General features: G+C 37.4%; 1 protein-coding gene and 1 long non-coding RNA gene across 9 annotated transcripts; one reads left to right on the forward strand and one right to left on the reverse strand.

The window, feature by feature from the left end:
- Positions 1-1,265: 1,265 nt before the first annotated feature.
- On the reverse strand, positions 1,266-13,152 carry LOC148649713 (uncharacterized). Of its 8 annotated transcripts, none has more exons than XM_088602762.1 (9): positions 13,049-13,126; positions 11,718-11,765; positions 11,441-11,559; positions 10,490-10,583; positions 9,556-9,734; positions 8,589-8,724; positions 7,741-7,900; positions 4,172-4,411; positions 1,266-3,076 (listed from the first exon to the last, which is right to left on the reverse strand). In XM_088602762.1, exons 3-9 carry the CDS (start codon positions 11,513-11,515, stop codon positions 3,019-3,021), a joined length of 942 nt encoding a protein of 313 aa, XP_088458888.1. In that variant the 5' UTR covers positions 11,516-11,559; positions 11,718-11,765; positions 13,049-13,126; the 3' UTR covers positions 1,266-3,018. The 8 variants fall into 8 exon arrangements, with proteins under 8 accessions (XP_088458888.1, XP_088458886.1, XP_088458887.1 ...); XM_088602760.1 differs by lacking the exon at positions 13,049-13,126 and adding an exon at positions 12,021-13,016; XM_088602761.1 differs by lacking the exon at positions 11,718-11,765 and having other exon boundaries at positions 13,049-13,152.
- LOC148649714 (uncharacterized) lies at positions 5,291-6,620 on the forward strand. The gene is made up of 2 exons (XR_015925915.1): positions 5,291-5,430; positions 6,438-6,620. It is a non-coding gene; the product is annotated as an uncharacterized LOC148649714 (long non-coding RNA).
- Positions 13,153-13,211: the final 59 nt, after the last annotated feature.

A 13,211-nucleotide genomic window follows, 5' to 3' on the forward strand; every position in this document is an offset into this window, starting at 1 on the left:
AATACATACACTGATATATACTGCATAAACACATACAGATATATGTGAGTAAAATAATACAAACATCTATGTGTATGCCAAATTACAGTAGTGTCCCTCACAAGACTGGAATTAAAGACCAGCAGATCGGCACCACCATTAGAACAATTCCTCTGGTCCTTCTGCAGCTAGGCTCCAGAACTACCAGTCTCAGTCATTCCCAATGACTCAGGGCCACTGATTACCTTTGGGTGTTAAATAGGTTAAAAAAGTGTGTGGTGGCTATATACAGTAGAAATGTGGTTCTTCTGCCAGCTGAACCACAGATATCTAAAGAGCAACCAAGAGTAACCATGTACTTTATTTGTTATCCCAGCAAGATAGCAAGAGATGTATCTTTAAACATGGCTACAACCCACAAATACTGATAAAGAACATGATAATTTGATTCGCCCTGGAGCTCGAGTAAAAACCATATGTCAGGAGATGGTTTCTAGAACTGAGCTGCCCCATCCCAGAAAGGTGAATTAAAAATGGACAATATGATATATTATTATTTACAGGTTTTCCCTGCAATAGTCTTTTGTAAAGGTTTTGCTCTTATTGAATAGTGATAAAAGTCAATAAAGAAGAGGAGTGTAACCCTCAAAATCTCAGGAGCCACAAGTCTAACACACAAGTAAGAATGTGGAAAAATAAGCTGTGGAAGTCAAAGCTGAAGAAAAAACCCAAGACTATGATGGAAGAAAGCAGAATAAAGACATAAATTATTAGGAAGTATTTCTTATCTTAACTGCAACAGTACAGTTTCCATTTGTGGTTATGTAAATCACAAAGCACATGCACATTTGGATGGAAAATGCAGAATATGGTCAGAATACCCCAAGGGCAGTTTGAGTAATCTCGCTGGGCACTTCCCATGTGTAGTTATTTCCATGTTATGTTATCACAGTCGCTCATGTTGGGGGACAGGGGAAGGCAAGAGGTAAGAGACTGTGTTTTTACAAAAGTTGTCAACAGAAAAAAAGGTCACAAATACCAATGATTCATGAGAAGCAAAGATGAAAAAAATAACCAAACCAGCTGCTCGTTATCTTATGGTTACTCCTGGTTCTGAAGAGCTCCACGTTCTATAGCAACCCCAAACTTTATTGCTAAATACTTGGAAGAAGCTGTAATTAGTCCAGTTAAATCCACAACAGTTCAATTAAGCCATTAAGATCTCAGGTGCAAAGAACACAGCATAAGAATTTGACTTTAAAATAACTAATTCATCAGTTTCATCATCATTATTAAATAACTTTATTGTCCATCCAAAAGGATGAAAATCTGACTCTGGCATTGCCATAAAAACTACAAACACAAATAATGCTCAACATAAACAGACAATAATCTCTACCATGTAACCATACATACACAGATGTCTCACTCTGCCCATATCACATTATCAGTACACTAACCCAATAGCTTCATACAAGAAACAGTCACTTAGCTGCATTTAATATACCGAATGCACAGGAACAAAGTTATAATCCGTTACAACGATGAGAGGATTGCTCTATTGTTGCCCCTCTTTGTTCATTCAAATACAAGACAGTTTAGGATCTTTGAGAAAAGACCCCCACTCCCTCTCTCCACCACAGACACACAGTTACAGTATGTTGCTCAGAGGGGTCCAGGCTTGACTGGCAAAAATGGGAGCAAACAATGGGATCTCTAATGCGTTGAGTGAATTTACAATGTGTGAAGATGTTTTCTTAAGGTACTAGCACAGATAAAAATAGGTACAAGAAATACAATGGGAAACATGTTTAAAATGATTATGAAATAGTCCAATGGTAACAGTTCAACTTTCTTTAGCATTCAAAATCACACAGAAGATATTCTTAGCAAATCATGCATTTATATTACATTTAATCTCACTGATTTACAGGTAGATTATAATCCTGATGCAGATTGCAGAAAACTATGATACCAAAAAGGAATGGAGTTAGCTCTCCATTTTATTATTCTGCAATTAATAAAAATATAACTTTACCTTTTATGTAAACCCCAATTTTGTGCCTATATTATTTAAAATATTTTAAGATCTAAATACCCTAGGCAAATAAATCTAAATAATTAAGCCATTTACCTTACACAGTGATTATATTTTGTATCTTAAATTTATTTTCACATATTGCCTGGAACGATTAATGGACCATTTTATGAGAATGCAAGATAAAAAACAGTATATAAGTCATCATAGTACTGCCTGAGCAGAGACAAAAAATGAATGCAATAGTTATAAATAATAATTTACAGTTTGTATAAGGAATGAAAAAAGTTTATGGGCTTTTATATTAGTTCTCTTTGATTATGAGATAAAATAACCTTGAACTTGTCTGGCATACAGAATGCTTCAAACAGGAAGGAAGTTTTGTTGATAAAGCAAAAGCGAACAGCAAATTGAGGACTGAATAACCTCAACCTCCCAGGGACATCTTGTGTGGCCTACAAAAAGCACAGCTCTGTTCTCATTCTACAAGAAGTATGCATCAGTGTAGTGTGCGGCTTGTTCTAATTCTAACCTCCACAACAAATAAAGCAATTCATAAAGAACTGCTTTCCTCTTCCATTATTTCTTTGTAGAAATTCAGGACCAGACTAATCAATTTGCACGATTAGTGCTCAAACACATCTGAAATATTTTCTTTTTTACTTCATACACATCATGCAAAGCATGAAAAGAGTCAGGAAGCAGACCTGATCAGATATGCCAGAAGTTACTAGAAATGTTGTTGCAGTGGTTAATAACTCCTTCATGTTTGAAAACCTGAATTGCGTTCTAAACTGCTTTCTCCATTTTACATTAGATGAGAAAGAACTGGTTCTAAATCTAGTTAAATGTCATGCTTTTTATCCATCACTACATAAAGGTAGTTTGTTCAATTAAATGTAGCCTTTGTTTGCTACATTGAAACCAGTGTCAGTCTGATCTCTTCTTCACTCTTCTGATCTGTCGCACCAGTAGTGTGAACCCCGATCTTTGCAGCAAGTTCACTCCCAAGCCATCAACAGCTTGTTGAAATTCACAAACACGCCATGACCAGGCTTACTGAAAGAAAAAAAACAGATTACATGCTACATGACAAGTGTTTGAACAATGAAATGTGAATCAACATTTTATTTGAGAAGTTTATTTATTTAAGAAAATGATGACATGTTGTAGAAATTCCCAAAGATCTTCACGGCAGCAACTAGATTTTCACAACTGAATCCTGTGGCTCATCCTTTTGGACAGACAATAACATTAAATAATAATAATGATGAAGCTGATGAATTAGCCATTTTTAAAACTGAGATCAAGGAAAGTCTTCCTCTCATCTGTTAACTGAGGACCTTGGCTAGTTTCTAGCAAGTTTGTGCCAGTGTGCTTATTGCCAGTGATCAGATTTGAAACAACGAATATGGCATCTGAGACACACCAAACATCCGATTTCTTATTTATTCTTCTTTCCTATGTGTTCTATGTTTTCTTTGAAAGACAGCTTTGCAAGAGTACTTCATCCTCTGCCCCTGTGGACTGGGGGACCATGAGAGATCCAAGTTAACTGAGATCAATTATTACTGTTCACATTATCAGGGCACTTGGCAGGGTAGTGATATAGTCAGGGAGTCCCATTAATCATTAGCTATTGAAGCAATGCACAAAAACACAAGGGTCTTCACCCTGGCATTTTGTCTACATGCGCTGTGTTTTAGGTGTTTCTGTATTGTAGCACATTACGTCAGCATCCCGAAACTTTCATGTAAACCTTTCGTGCTTGTTATTCTGTAGGTTGATTTTTCATGTTTAGTTTGTTTTTGACATGCAGCTCATTTATACTGCTTCATTTCAGAATTAACAGTGGCACTCAAGGCAGTAAATCAATATGGTAGAGGCTTGTCTAGAGTCTGTTGGAAAATCATATGGGCTCACCAGTTTCCTGACCTGGACTGGAGGTGTTTCACAACAACTCTATTGTTTTGCTTCCCAGAAGGCTTGGCAAACAGCCTAAAGCTAATATTGTATTATACTGCTGTAAATCTGGAAAGGATTTTTTATTCAGTAGAAACAATCCATGCCTCTGATACATTTAAGATAAGAGTGAAAGGTTAACTTGGATGCTACCACATTCATCAGTATAAACACAGATTTAAAAACACCTACCATTTAAAATAGCAGTGGCCCTCATACACTCCATCATGCTGTCCATATTCTGGTGTCTCCAGCTCTACTCCCACACAGAAATCCTGCATACCAGACAGGTATCCCAAGTACTGGATTGTCCCAGTGTTGATTCTCCCAGAAGGAAGCAGCAGGCGGACCCTGTGTCCGATTTGTAAATCCAAGTGGGAATGAGGAACAAACACCCTGTAAGGCTTTGTGTTGCTTCTTGTGGTTACTAAGCTGCAAAGAAAGCAATCGAAGCAGAAATGACATTTCTCTTGTTTCTTGCAGATTCCTTATGCTCTGCAACCTACTTGTCCTGTTATAAATTAACATTAGAAATGTATAAATTAAATTTAACTACAAAGAATCTACAATGTTCACTCCTTGTTGTCATGTACCAATATCACTGCATGTGTGACGACAGTAAGTTTATAGTGCAACTACCAGCACAGAGAAAAAAGGGAACTGTGACATTTTTCTGTGCATTTCTTCAGTGGTTTTCATCACATATAAGAATGCCAGCCATTCTCAGTACACTCCCCCAGCAAAACTGATAGTCCTAACATGATGTGCACAAAAAATAAACTGTAGGAACAACTGACAAAAGTAAACAGGATACATTCCAACTTTTAGACTTAAGTTCTGCCCCAGTGCCTTACTCCAAGTCAGATTAGGGTCAGATGCAGGATGGGAATTCAAGTAATATTTTGCACCAGACATTAAAAAAGAAAGTTCCTCTGGTTTGTCTTTGTTGCCTCATTTTGTTTACAGTACAGAGCAGTGAAAAGATTTAATCAGTGTTTGTTTTTTTTGGTTGTGGTTCAAGTTAAAAGTGTGAGGGACACAAATTTCTGCCAGGCATGAAAGCAGAGCTCTCTTAACAAAAGGGTTTGGGAGTGATTTATACAGGATTTTAAATAAGGGTTGCAGAAATAAAAAGAAACGTTAAAGGGTTAAAAGAGAAAGGATGTGTACAGGGGAAAGGAGATGAAGCAGGTGAGAAGCAGTTTCATAACAGCAACTGATATCTCTGTGGCGTACATTTTCTTGTGTCGCAATAAGGCAGGAAGGAGTGATAAAGGTAATGATTGCACTGAATTCTTGAAATATGCTACACTGTGCGGTCTACCTCACTTCTGCTTCTAACGCACACTCTATGGGTTTCTCTGCTAAACTGACATCAGTAGTTCAAGGTAGTAACTTCTCTACAGGTTAGTTTTTAACCTTGACAGGATAAACAGAGGAAAAAAAACTAGGTGAGTATGTTCATGCATGGGTGTGGGGGATTTCCAGTCCTAGAGAGTCAAAATCCAACACGTTGTGTATGGTTGCTGTTGTTTAGTCATTTAGTCGAGTCCGACTCCTCGTGACCTCATGGGCTTTAGCATGCCAAAGCTGTCTGTCAACAACTGCTTCTCTGAGCTCTACATATTCAGTACTTCAGTAATGCTATCTATCTTAACCTCTGCCACCCCTTCCTCTGTTCCCTTCCATCTTTCCCAACATCAGAGTCTTCTCCAGTGAATCCTGTCTTACTGGCCAAAGTGTATGTGTTTTAGTTTAACTATCAATCCTTCCAATGAACAATCTGTGTTTATTTCCTTGAGTATCGACTGATTTGATCTTGGAACTCTCAACAATTTGCTCCAACACCACAGTTCGAAAGCATCTATTTTCTGCCGCACAGCCTTACTTATTTTATAATTTATACTGTAATCCAACTATCACATCTATATATTACTACAGGGAAGACCATAGCTTTCACTATACGGCTCTTTGTTGACAATGTAATATCTTTGCACTTTAATATCTTATCCAGATTTGCCGTAGCTTTCCTCCCAAAAGGTAGGTCACCCTTACTGATCAGTTTAAAAAATAATGTCATTTTGCGATCAATTTATAATGCCTTTTCTTCAGTCAAATTGGGAGAGGACAGTTCTGGAAGCATGGTGTTCATATATTCATTGCAATGGATTGCCAAAACCTCTCTTAACATTCATTCAGCATGTGCAATAGAACTGAGCCAGCTTGATCACCTGTGGAGTGTGATGCGCTCAGTTACTACACTGTTTAGTTAGGAGGCAGTTAATCTACTATATGCTTCTATATTGTGTCATCATTAAATGTTGATTTGTGTAGGCTGGCCACACAGCAGACCCTGGCTAGTCCAGAGCTTGTTCTGCAGGGCGCGGTATAGACAATCAGGGATTGTCCAGCAGGAATCCGGCTTTTGCGTCTAGCTGTGTGCCACTCTTTGCAACAGGCTGTGCTGGCACATCTTGGCAGGACATGATGGATCACAGCAAGTGCCATGATGACAAACTGTATGGGCAGGAGATGGAAGGAGAAGCTCTGACAGAGGAACACAACTCTGGCAACCAAGGAAGACCTTCATATTCTTGAGAATATGCACCTTGTTGAATGCATTTCACAAAGGACTTACAGGTATGTAAGCAGTAAATCACCCCTAATTGGACACATGATCTGGTGACTGAGATTGGGTGTCTGTACACAAAAATAAAGAGACTTATTTAAAAAAACTAAATTATTCCTTTTATCTAAATAATACATCTTGCATTGCCAATTTATTTGACAGGCCTAGTGCTTAAATACATTTCAATTGTTTTGTCAGTTAATGAAGTTATATAAAGTTTCAGGGATTTGAGTACGGCTATATACAAACAGCTTTCAGAGGTTGATTTCCTGACAGGCCAAATGCAGCCCTCAAGTGAATTTTGGATGGTGGAGTACAAAGCTATTGGGAGTAGCACTAATACATGGGTGAAAAGTGTTACTGTATACAGTATATCACCCTTCAGTACTTTTGCTCCTACAGGAGTATAGATCCTCTACTGTCCTCCTCTTCAGGGATGTGCTCAGGTAGATCCCAGGTCTCCTTAGTATCCATGCATTGGAAATTTGACCAGTGCATAACAATCATGCTTAGCCTCTTACTTAACGGAAATACTCCTCATGGTGACATGAGTACAAGTTTTCCTATGTGATTATTTTGTTTGTTTGATATGATTGCTTGAGTTATATGATTGTTTGTCTTTAAGAAAAGAGTTCCAGAAAACAGCCGTGAACCTTTTCTGTGGAGGATGATTCTCTGGACTTTTCTCGATAGCAATTTCCATTTATTCTATTTTACATTCACATCACCAATGGACCCCACAACTTCTATGCAAGTTAAAATTCATATAGGTGAATAATGCCATTTTCTGTCAACATTTTCTTCAGGAGACAGTGCACATGTGTTGCATCAAAAAGCACATGTATATGCCAGAATTCTCAATTTATCACCACTTCCTTATCTATGCAAGCACAGCAGTTTACATAGATAACAATGTGGTTTTCCTCCGAATAATAATCCCAATTTAATCTTGTGGTTTAGTCTTTCCCATAGAAACAAAATATACAGTAGGACACTATGCAAAGTGATTACAGGAATTCTAGAACTTCGGCTGCTGTTATTGTTCCTTCTTCTCCTAAGAAACATGGTCAAAATAATTTAATGAATACATTAATTCTAAAATACTGTATTGTAAAACAAACACACAACCAACCTGCTGTTTCTGGAAGTAGACGACGAGGGTCTAGAGCTATTCGAAGAAGACCAGGAGAGAAGGCTCCCAGACAGGTCACGCTTAGAACTGGCAGACAGGTTTTCACTTTTCAGAGAAATCACATCTGTTTTCCTTTGGTGGTGTGGAAGAGGTTCCTCGCCTGAGAGTGATCAAATGCATTTCTCATACAAAAAAAAAAACACTGAACTGATTTTCAGTCAGTCACAAACAAAAACACGGGTGCCTGTCATTTGAAGCTTTGAAATTATTCTGTTGATGAACAAGTGGGTTTAACATACAGCAATGTGGACAAGTGGTTAAGTGTCTGGCCTTTGTGCAGAGACTTGTGGGTTCAGATCCCAGGTGACCACACTGCTGCTGTATCCTTCAGCATGCTCCTTTACCCAGATAGCTCCAGCAACCCTGCTGTGTAACATGGTTCCCCATTTTGTATGGGCTAAACAAGGATGGAAAAGTAGTAGCAGTAAGCTGCTTTGGAAAAAGATTTAGCCTGCTTTATAATAATGCAAGGTTTAATACGAGTCTTACAATGCATCTTTATTGTATTTCTGAAATTGAATCATCTCTCTCCTCTGGATAAATCAAAAGTAAGTATAATCGAGAACAAACACACAGAAGTAGGTAAAATTTTAAAGCATGCATATTTTTAATGGAACTGAAATAGCATATATGCTAAGACAACTGAAAGTGGTATAATTTAATGAGAGTGGACATTTTACATGCAGTGCATAGCATGAAAAATGTAACATTGTGGCTAACATGTTTAATGGATAGATGATTCATTTTACTGTAGTAATGTATGATCACTGTTTGCATTTTAAACTTACTTTGCTTACTTGCACAAGCATCAAGCATGCAGTGATTTTCCAGGTCAGATTTGGATGTCGTTATGTCACTCTCTATGAAGCCACTGATATCATCTTCGAATAGAGCTCCATTTCTTGCCAAGATTTCTGATATGAGCTGGAAAAATTGTAAAAAGTAGATTACTTGCCCATTTGAATGACTTTAGGATCTTGCTGTGTACATTTTTCTATATTGGTGTGAAAGTGTGAAATAGCTGCATGTTGCGGCTTGCTTCTGAACTCTCGCTGCCAAATTAAAAAAATGAAAGCCAAAACAAATATCGACATACAAGTTGATTGTTTTTTGGCAGACACACTGATTTTATTTCCCCCTGCAGTGGTATATAAATGTGTTATTATTTTAAATTAATTTTCCAATGTATTGCATGTTACTAAAACCACTAATGTACTGTAAAATACCACCAATCATTAAACCATCTCTAGGTTATCAATACTTATTAACACTCACAACTAACAACTACAGCAAAGAGTGTTCAAAAGTTGTCATATGAGAAATTCATATAAGAAAAATGGACCCTGTGAGGGAATTCATCTCCGATTTTCCAATAAATCCAATCTTGTATGATCATTTTGACAAATAATGCCTCATTCTACCTTACAGAAGAACTGCATAGAAATATTTTCCACATTTATTTACACAGGACAAGAAAATCTAGAAGGAAACGAAAGTACTTAATCCATCATAGAAGGTGTTCCTAAACTCTAGGTCTTTGGGTCTAGAATTCATTAAGGTTTTTAGTCTCTTTAAATCATCAATAGTATAAGAGTCAAGGGGAAGAGTAACCCTTCATTGGCTTAACCCTTCTCCTAAATATATAGTTGTTTTAACTTAAAGAGACTAAGAATGCATGCTTGCTTGTGAACCTGTCAGGAACCTTGCAACAGTCTTTATGGATGCATATTCAGATACCTGTGGAGAAGGATATACCTGATCTCTCAGTTCCAGCTGTTTTCTCTGCAGCTCCAGAAACCTCTTTTCCCAAACAGCTTTTTCCTTTGAAATCTGTGATTTCAATAGCTGAATTTCACTCTCAGCTTTGGATAATCTCTTGCGAACCAAATTACTGCAGTCATGAAGGTTTGACGTCTCTTCTGAGACTTCAGTATCTAGATGGAATGTTCAATAGAAAAAATGGTATAAGTGCACTTGGCACAGAGAAATGTGTTATTAGCAGACATCCCACAACCTCCAATAGGTATTTCAGTTTTTTTGCACTGAAGGGCCTCTGTTGTTTTACAGGCACTGATGTTTCCTACAATTTTGGGTTTTGTAAAGAATGCAGCACTCTGAAACACTACTCATTCAAGTTTAAAATCAAGATTAGTCATCTCAGACAAATTAATCTCCATTTTACAGAGCTCCAGTTCATGGTGAGCACCCTTTCAAATCACAAGCAAAGGTGGTGGTGTAAAGGTAAGATTTGTTTCTGAAAGTATAGATTGAAATATTGCGCTTTGAAGCATCTTGAAACATCAGAAAACTGTTTTCTGACATGTTATGCGCTCCCTCTGCTGGAAGTATGCGTGCATAACATCCTACGTCAAGATTACACTCGAGAGATAAAAACATTTTTATTTCGCGATTTAAAATTTCACCGTATTGTATTTTATAGTATTATTCCAGACTACATACTACAAAAAACATGGAACTTCTGCTGTAAGGTACATCCAGTAGAATAGTCTGAGCAAAATAAACATCAAAACAGCCTCAAATTAAAATGTTTCATTTCTGGCACCACTATTGAGGGTGTTCGTGGCGTAATGTAATAATTAAAGCCTTGCACAACGTATTAACCTGAAATATTACTGTAATTAAAAACTTTTTATCTTCTCATCAGGAAAAAAAATGATGAACCACAAACCTGTTTTTTCAAGCTTGGGGCTGTGAACTGTAAAATCTACAATCTTTCGCTTTTTACTGAGATAAGAAGACGTGATTGCTTGGAATGGGGTCACCTGGAATGAAAGACAGAAAAGTGAAAAACTTGGCCACAGTATGGAAACAACAGAAACGCCTAGTTATCCCTTCAAAGAGTTCCCAAGAAAACATTAGCCTATTCCGTTAAAATATTTAAATGAGAGTGATCGTGCTACACTTGGTACAAAAGAGATGGAACACATTTTACAAATATAGTACATCGAAAACTCTAAAATAAAACCTTTAGTCCTTTTAAATGGTTACATTTTAAGCAATTGAAGTCTAAAAAATTCCAACGAAATTAAAACTACATCAAGAATTCGTTATTGAAGTTTTTGTTTTTCAGTCTTAAATGATAGGAGGTTGGCAAGACTTGCATATTCATGTTAAAATTTATATAGAAATGCATGAATCTGCAAGTTCTACTATGTTTACTTTTCACATACTGTATAACAGTAAAGCTCATCAGTGAGCTCTGAATTCCAGATTATTTGTTTGCTTGCCCAACGATGTGAATGTGAAACCACAACGTTTGTTTAAATTACTATGGTTTTGTCATTCCTTTCTAGATATCATTTAGCACTGCATGTTCTTTTAAAAAATGTAATAATAGTGTTACTGGGAAGTGCACAGCAATAAAACATAGGCTTTTGGCTATAATTACATCATGCAGTCCTGTCAGCTACAGACTAATAGCTCTCATCCTACATAACTACCATACTGTATATAGCTTTACTTAATATCTGTCTTTATTCTTAAATAAAATCCCCATCAACACACCTGTATCTTGTTAAATGCAAACAGGCAATTAAATAAATACATAGGTTTTACTATCTTCACGTATGCTTTTATTTTGCTACTTTATAGTGTAGAGCCTGAAAGTTTTTTTACTTACCCACATAAATCTCCAGAAACATATCAGTCCTCTAAATGTCCAATCTAACATAGACCAGAACACACAGAAGACCATATTGAAGCCAGCTAGATCTGTGAACTACATACCCATTAGTGGAGCTATAAAGAAAAGGGATACAACAACAAACAGCTTCATCCAGTGGTGCAGAAATGTGGGTTAAGTCAGGCACTATAAGCTTTTAGCCTGCATGTAATTACCATTTATTTTTTAGCAACAACTTTAAAAAGTCAACGCTTGAAAACATTATTTATTTTACCCAATAGAGTCTTTGCTTCAGCCATGTTGCAGTGGTTTAGTTAGAATCCTGCGAGGGGACATATGAAACACAGTCTCTCAATGAGCATTTTAGCTCTCAAGGAAAATGAACATATCTAATTGATTTCACTACATTTACATATGACCAGCATACTGTATGCTGCCAGCAGCAGCCACTGAGGGCTCATGATTGAAGGACAGAGTAGCAGAACACATATAGTACAACTATTTTAGCCCTGCTGTCAGTTCTGCTAAATAATATCAGAAATCAGCATAGCCTAGTACATATTGCAGCTAATGCTACCTTTTAGTTCTGTGTCTTGGGAATCCTTAAAGCCTTTTCTAGAGAGATCCAATTGCTGCCATGTGGTGTGGAAGCCTTTTCTAGGTCAGAATGTAGTTACAGCCCAGGCGTGTTCCCTTGGCTATTGCCCTGTGTATAAATTCCCTGCTGTTGCTATGAGGGTTTGTTGACAGGTGAGAACCAATCCAGTTAATAAATCTAACCTAATCCTCTTAGCCATTGGTGCTGGACATCCAGTGGAACTCATACAAAAGTGAATTTGCCACTCTGCCCTAGTTAGCATGGTTTAAACCGTTCCTCTTTTGGTTATGTTTGAAAAGAAATGCCAGTTCTAGTTTTTCTAGACAAAACATAAAATAAGGTATTTGTTATTCTTGGAACACAGGACTAGTCCCAGAAATCACCCCCAGTGATTTTCAGATAATATACAAGATTTTATACAAAATCAAATCCTCACTGTTTACAGTGTTATTTAGATGCATATACTGTAAAACTGTTGCATACGAACATACTGTATTGCCAGGTTTTAAAAGGGCAAAGGTTTGAGTTGTTATTAGTTGACTAACAGTTATAAAGCAATAATTATTATACGTTCTGCTTGCTTCCACCTTTCTCATCTATACGACACACAAGGGTACAGTTATATTTCACAAAGAAGCAAAAAGATAGCACTGTAACTCTTGGTCTCTACTGTGAGGAACTTCCGTGGCGCATAATATTTAAATGTCATGCTCGTCCAGAACTTAAAAATCACAGTTGCTCACTAATCAACGTAATCAACTATTCCTGAGAACCGAAACGATTTGGTATTGTAACGCTTACGGGTTCGTGCAGGACGAAATTAATCGGAGACGGACTAGACACACAAACACCAATTTTTACTCTCCTTTACGTAAACACAGACTACTGGATTTACGCAAACATTACGGGACCAAGGGAACACGTACTCAGGGTTAGGGTGGTAACTCTTTAACAGACTCTACGCACTAAACTTCAGGGAACACTTTAACTAACACAGGTATATTTACATGAGTAGGGTCAGCTGCTGCTTACGGTTACGGACCCTCGGACTCCCCCGGCCTACAACTCCCAGCCTGCTTTGAGGTAGCCTCAACGCCGAGGTGCACTTCCTTCTCACCACCGGGCGATGTGTTTATTTGATATTGACAGTGTTTCGGATGAGTAAAATAT

The sequence above is a fragment of the Lepisosteus platostomus genome, chromosome 13 (genome assembly GCF_059453375.1).
Source record: "Lepisosteus platostomus isolate fLepPlt1 chromosome 13, fLepPlt1.hap1, whole genome shotgun sequence".
In the NCBI taxonomy this organism is placed as follows: Eukaryota; Metazoa; Chordata; class Actinopteri; order Semionotiformes; family Lepisosteidae; genus Lepisosteus; species Lepisosteus platostomus.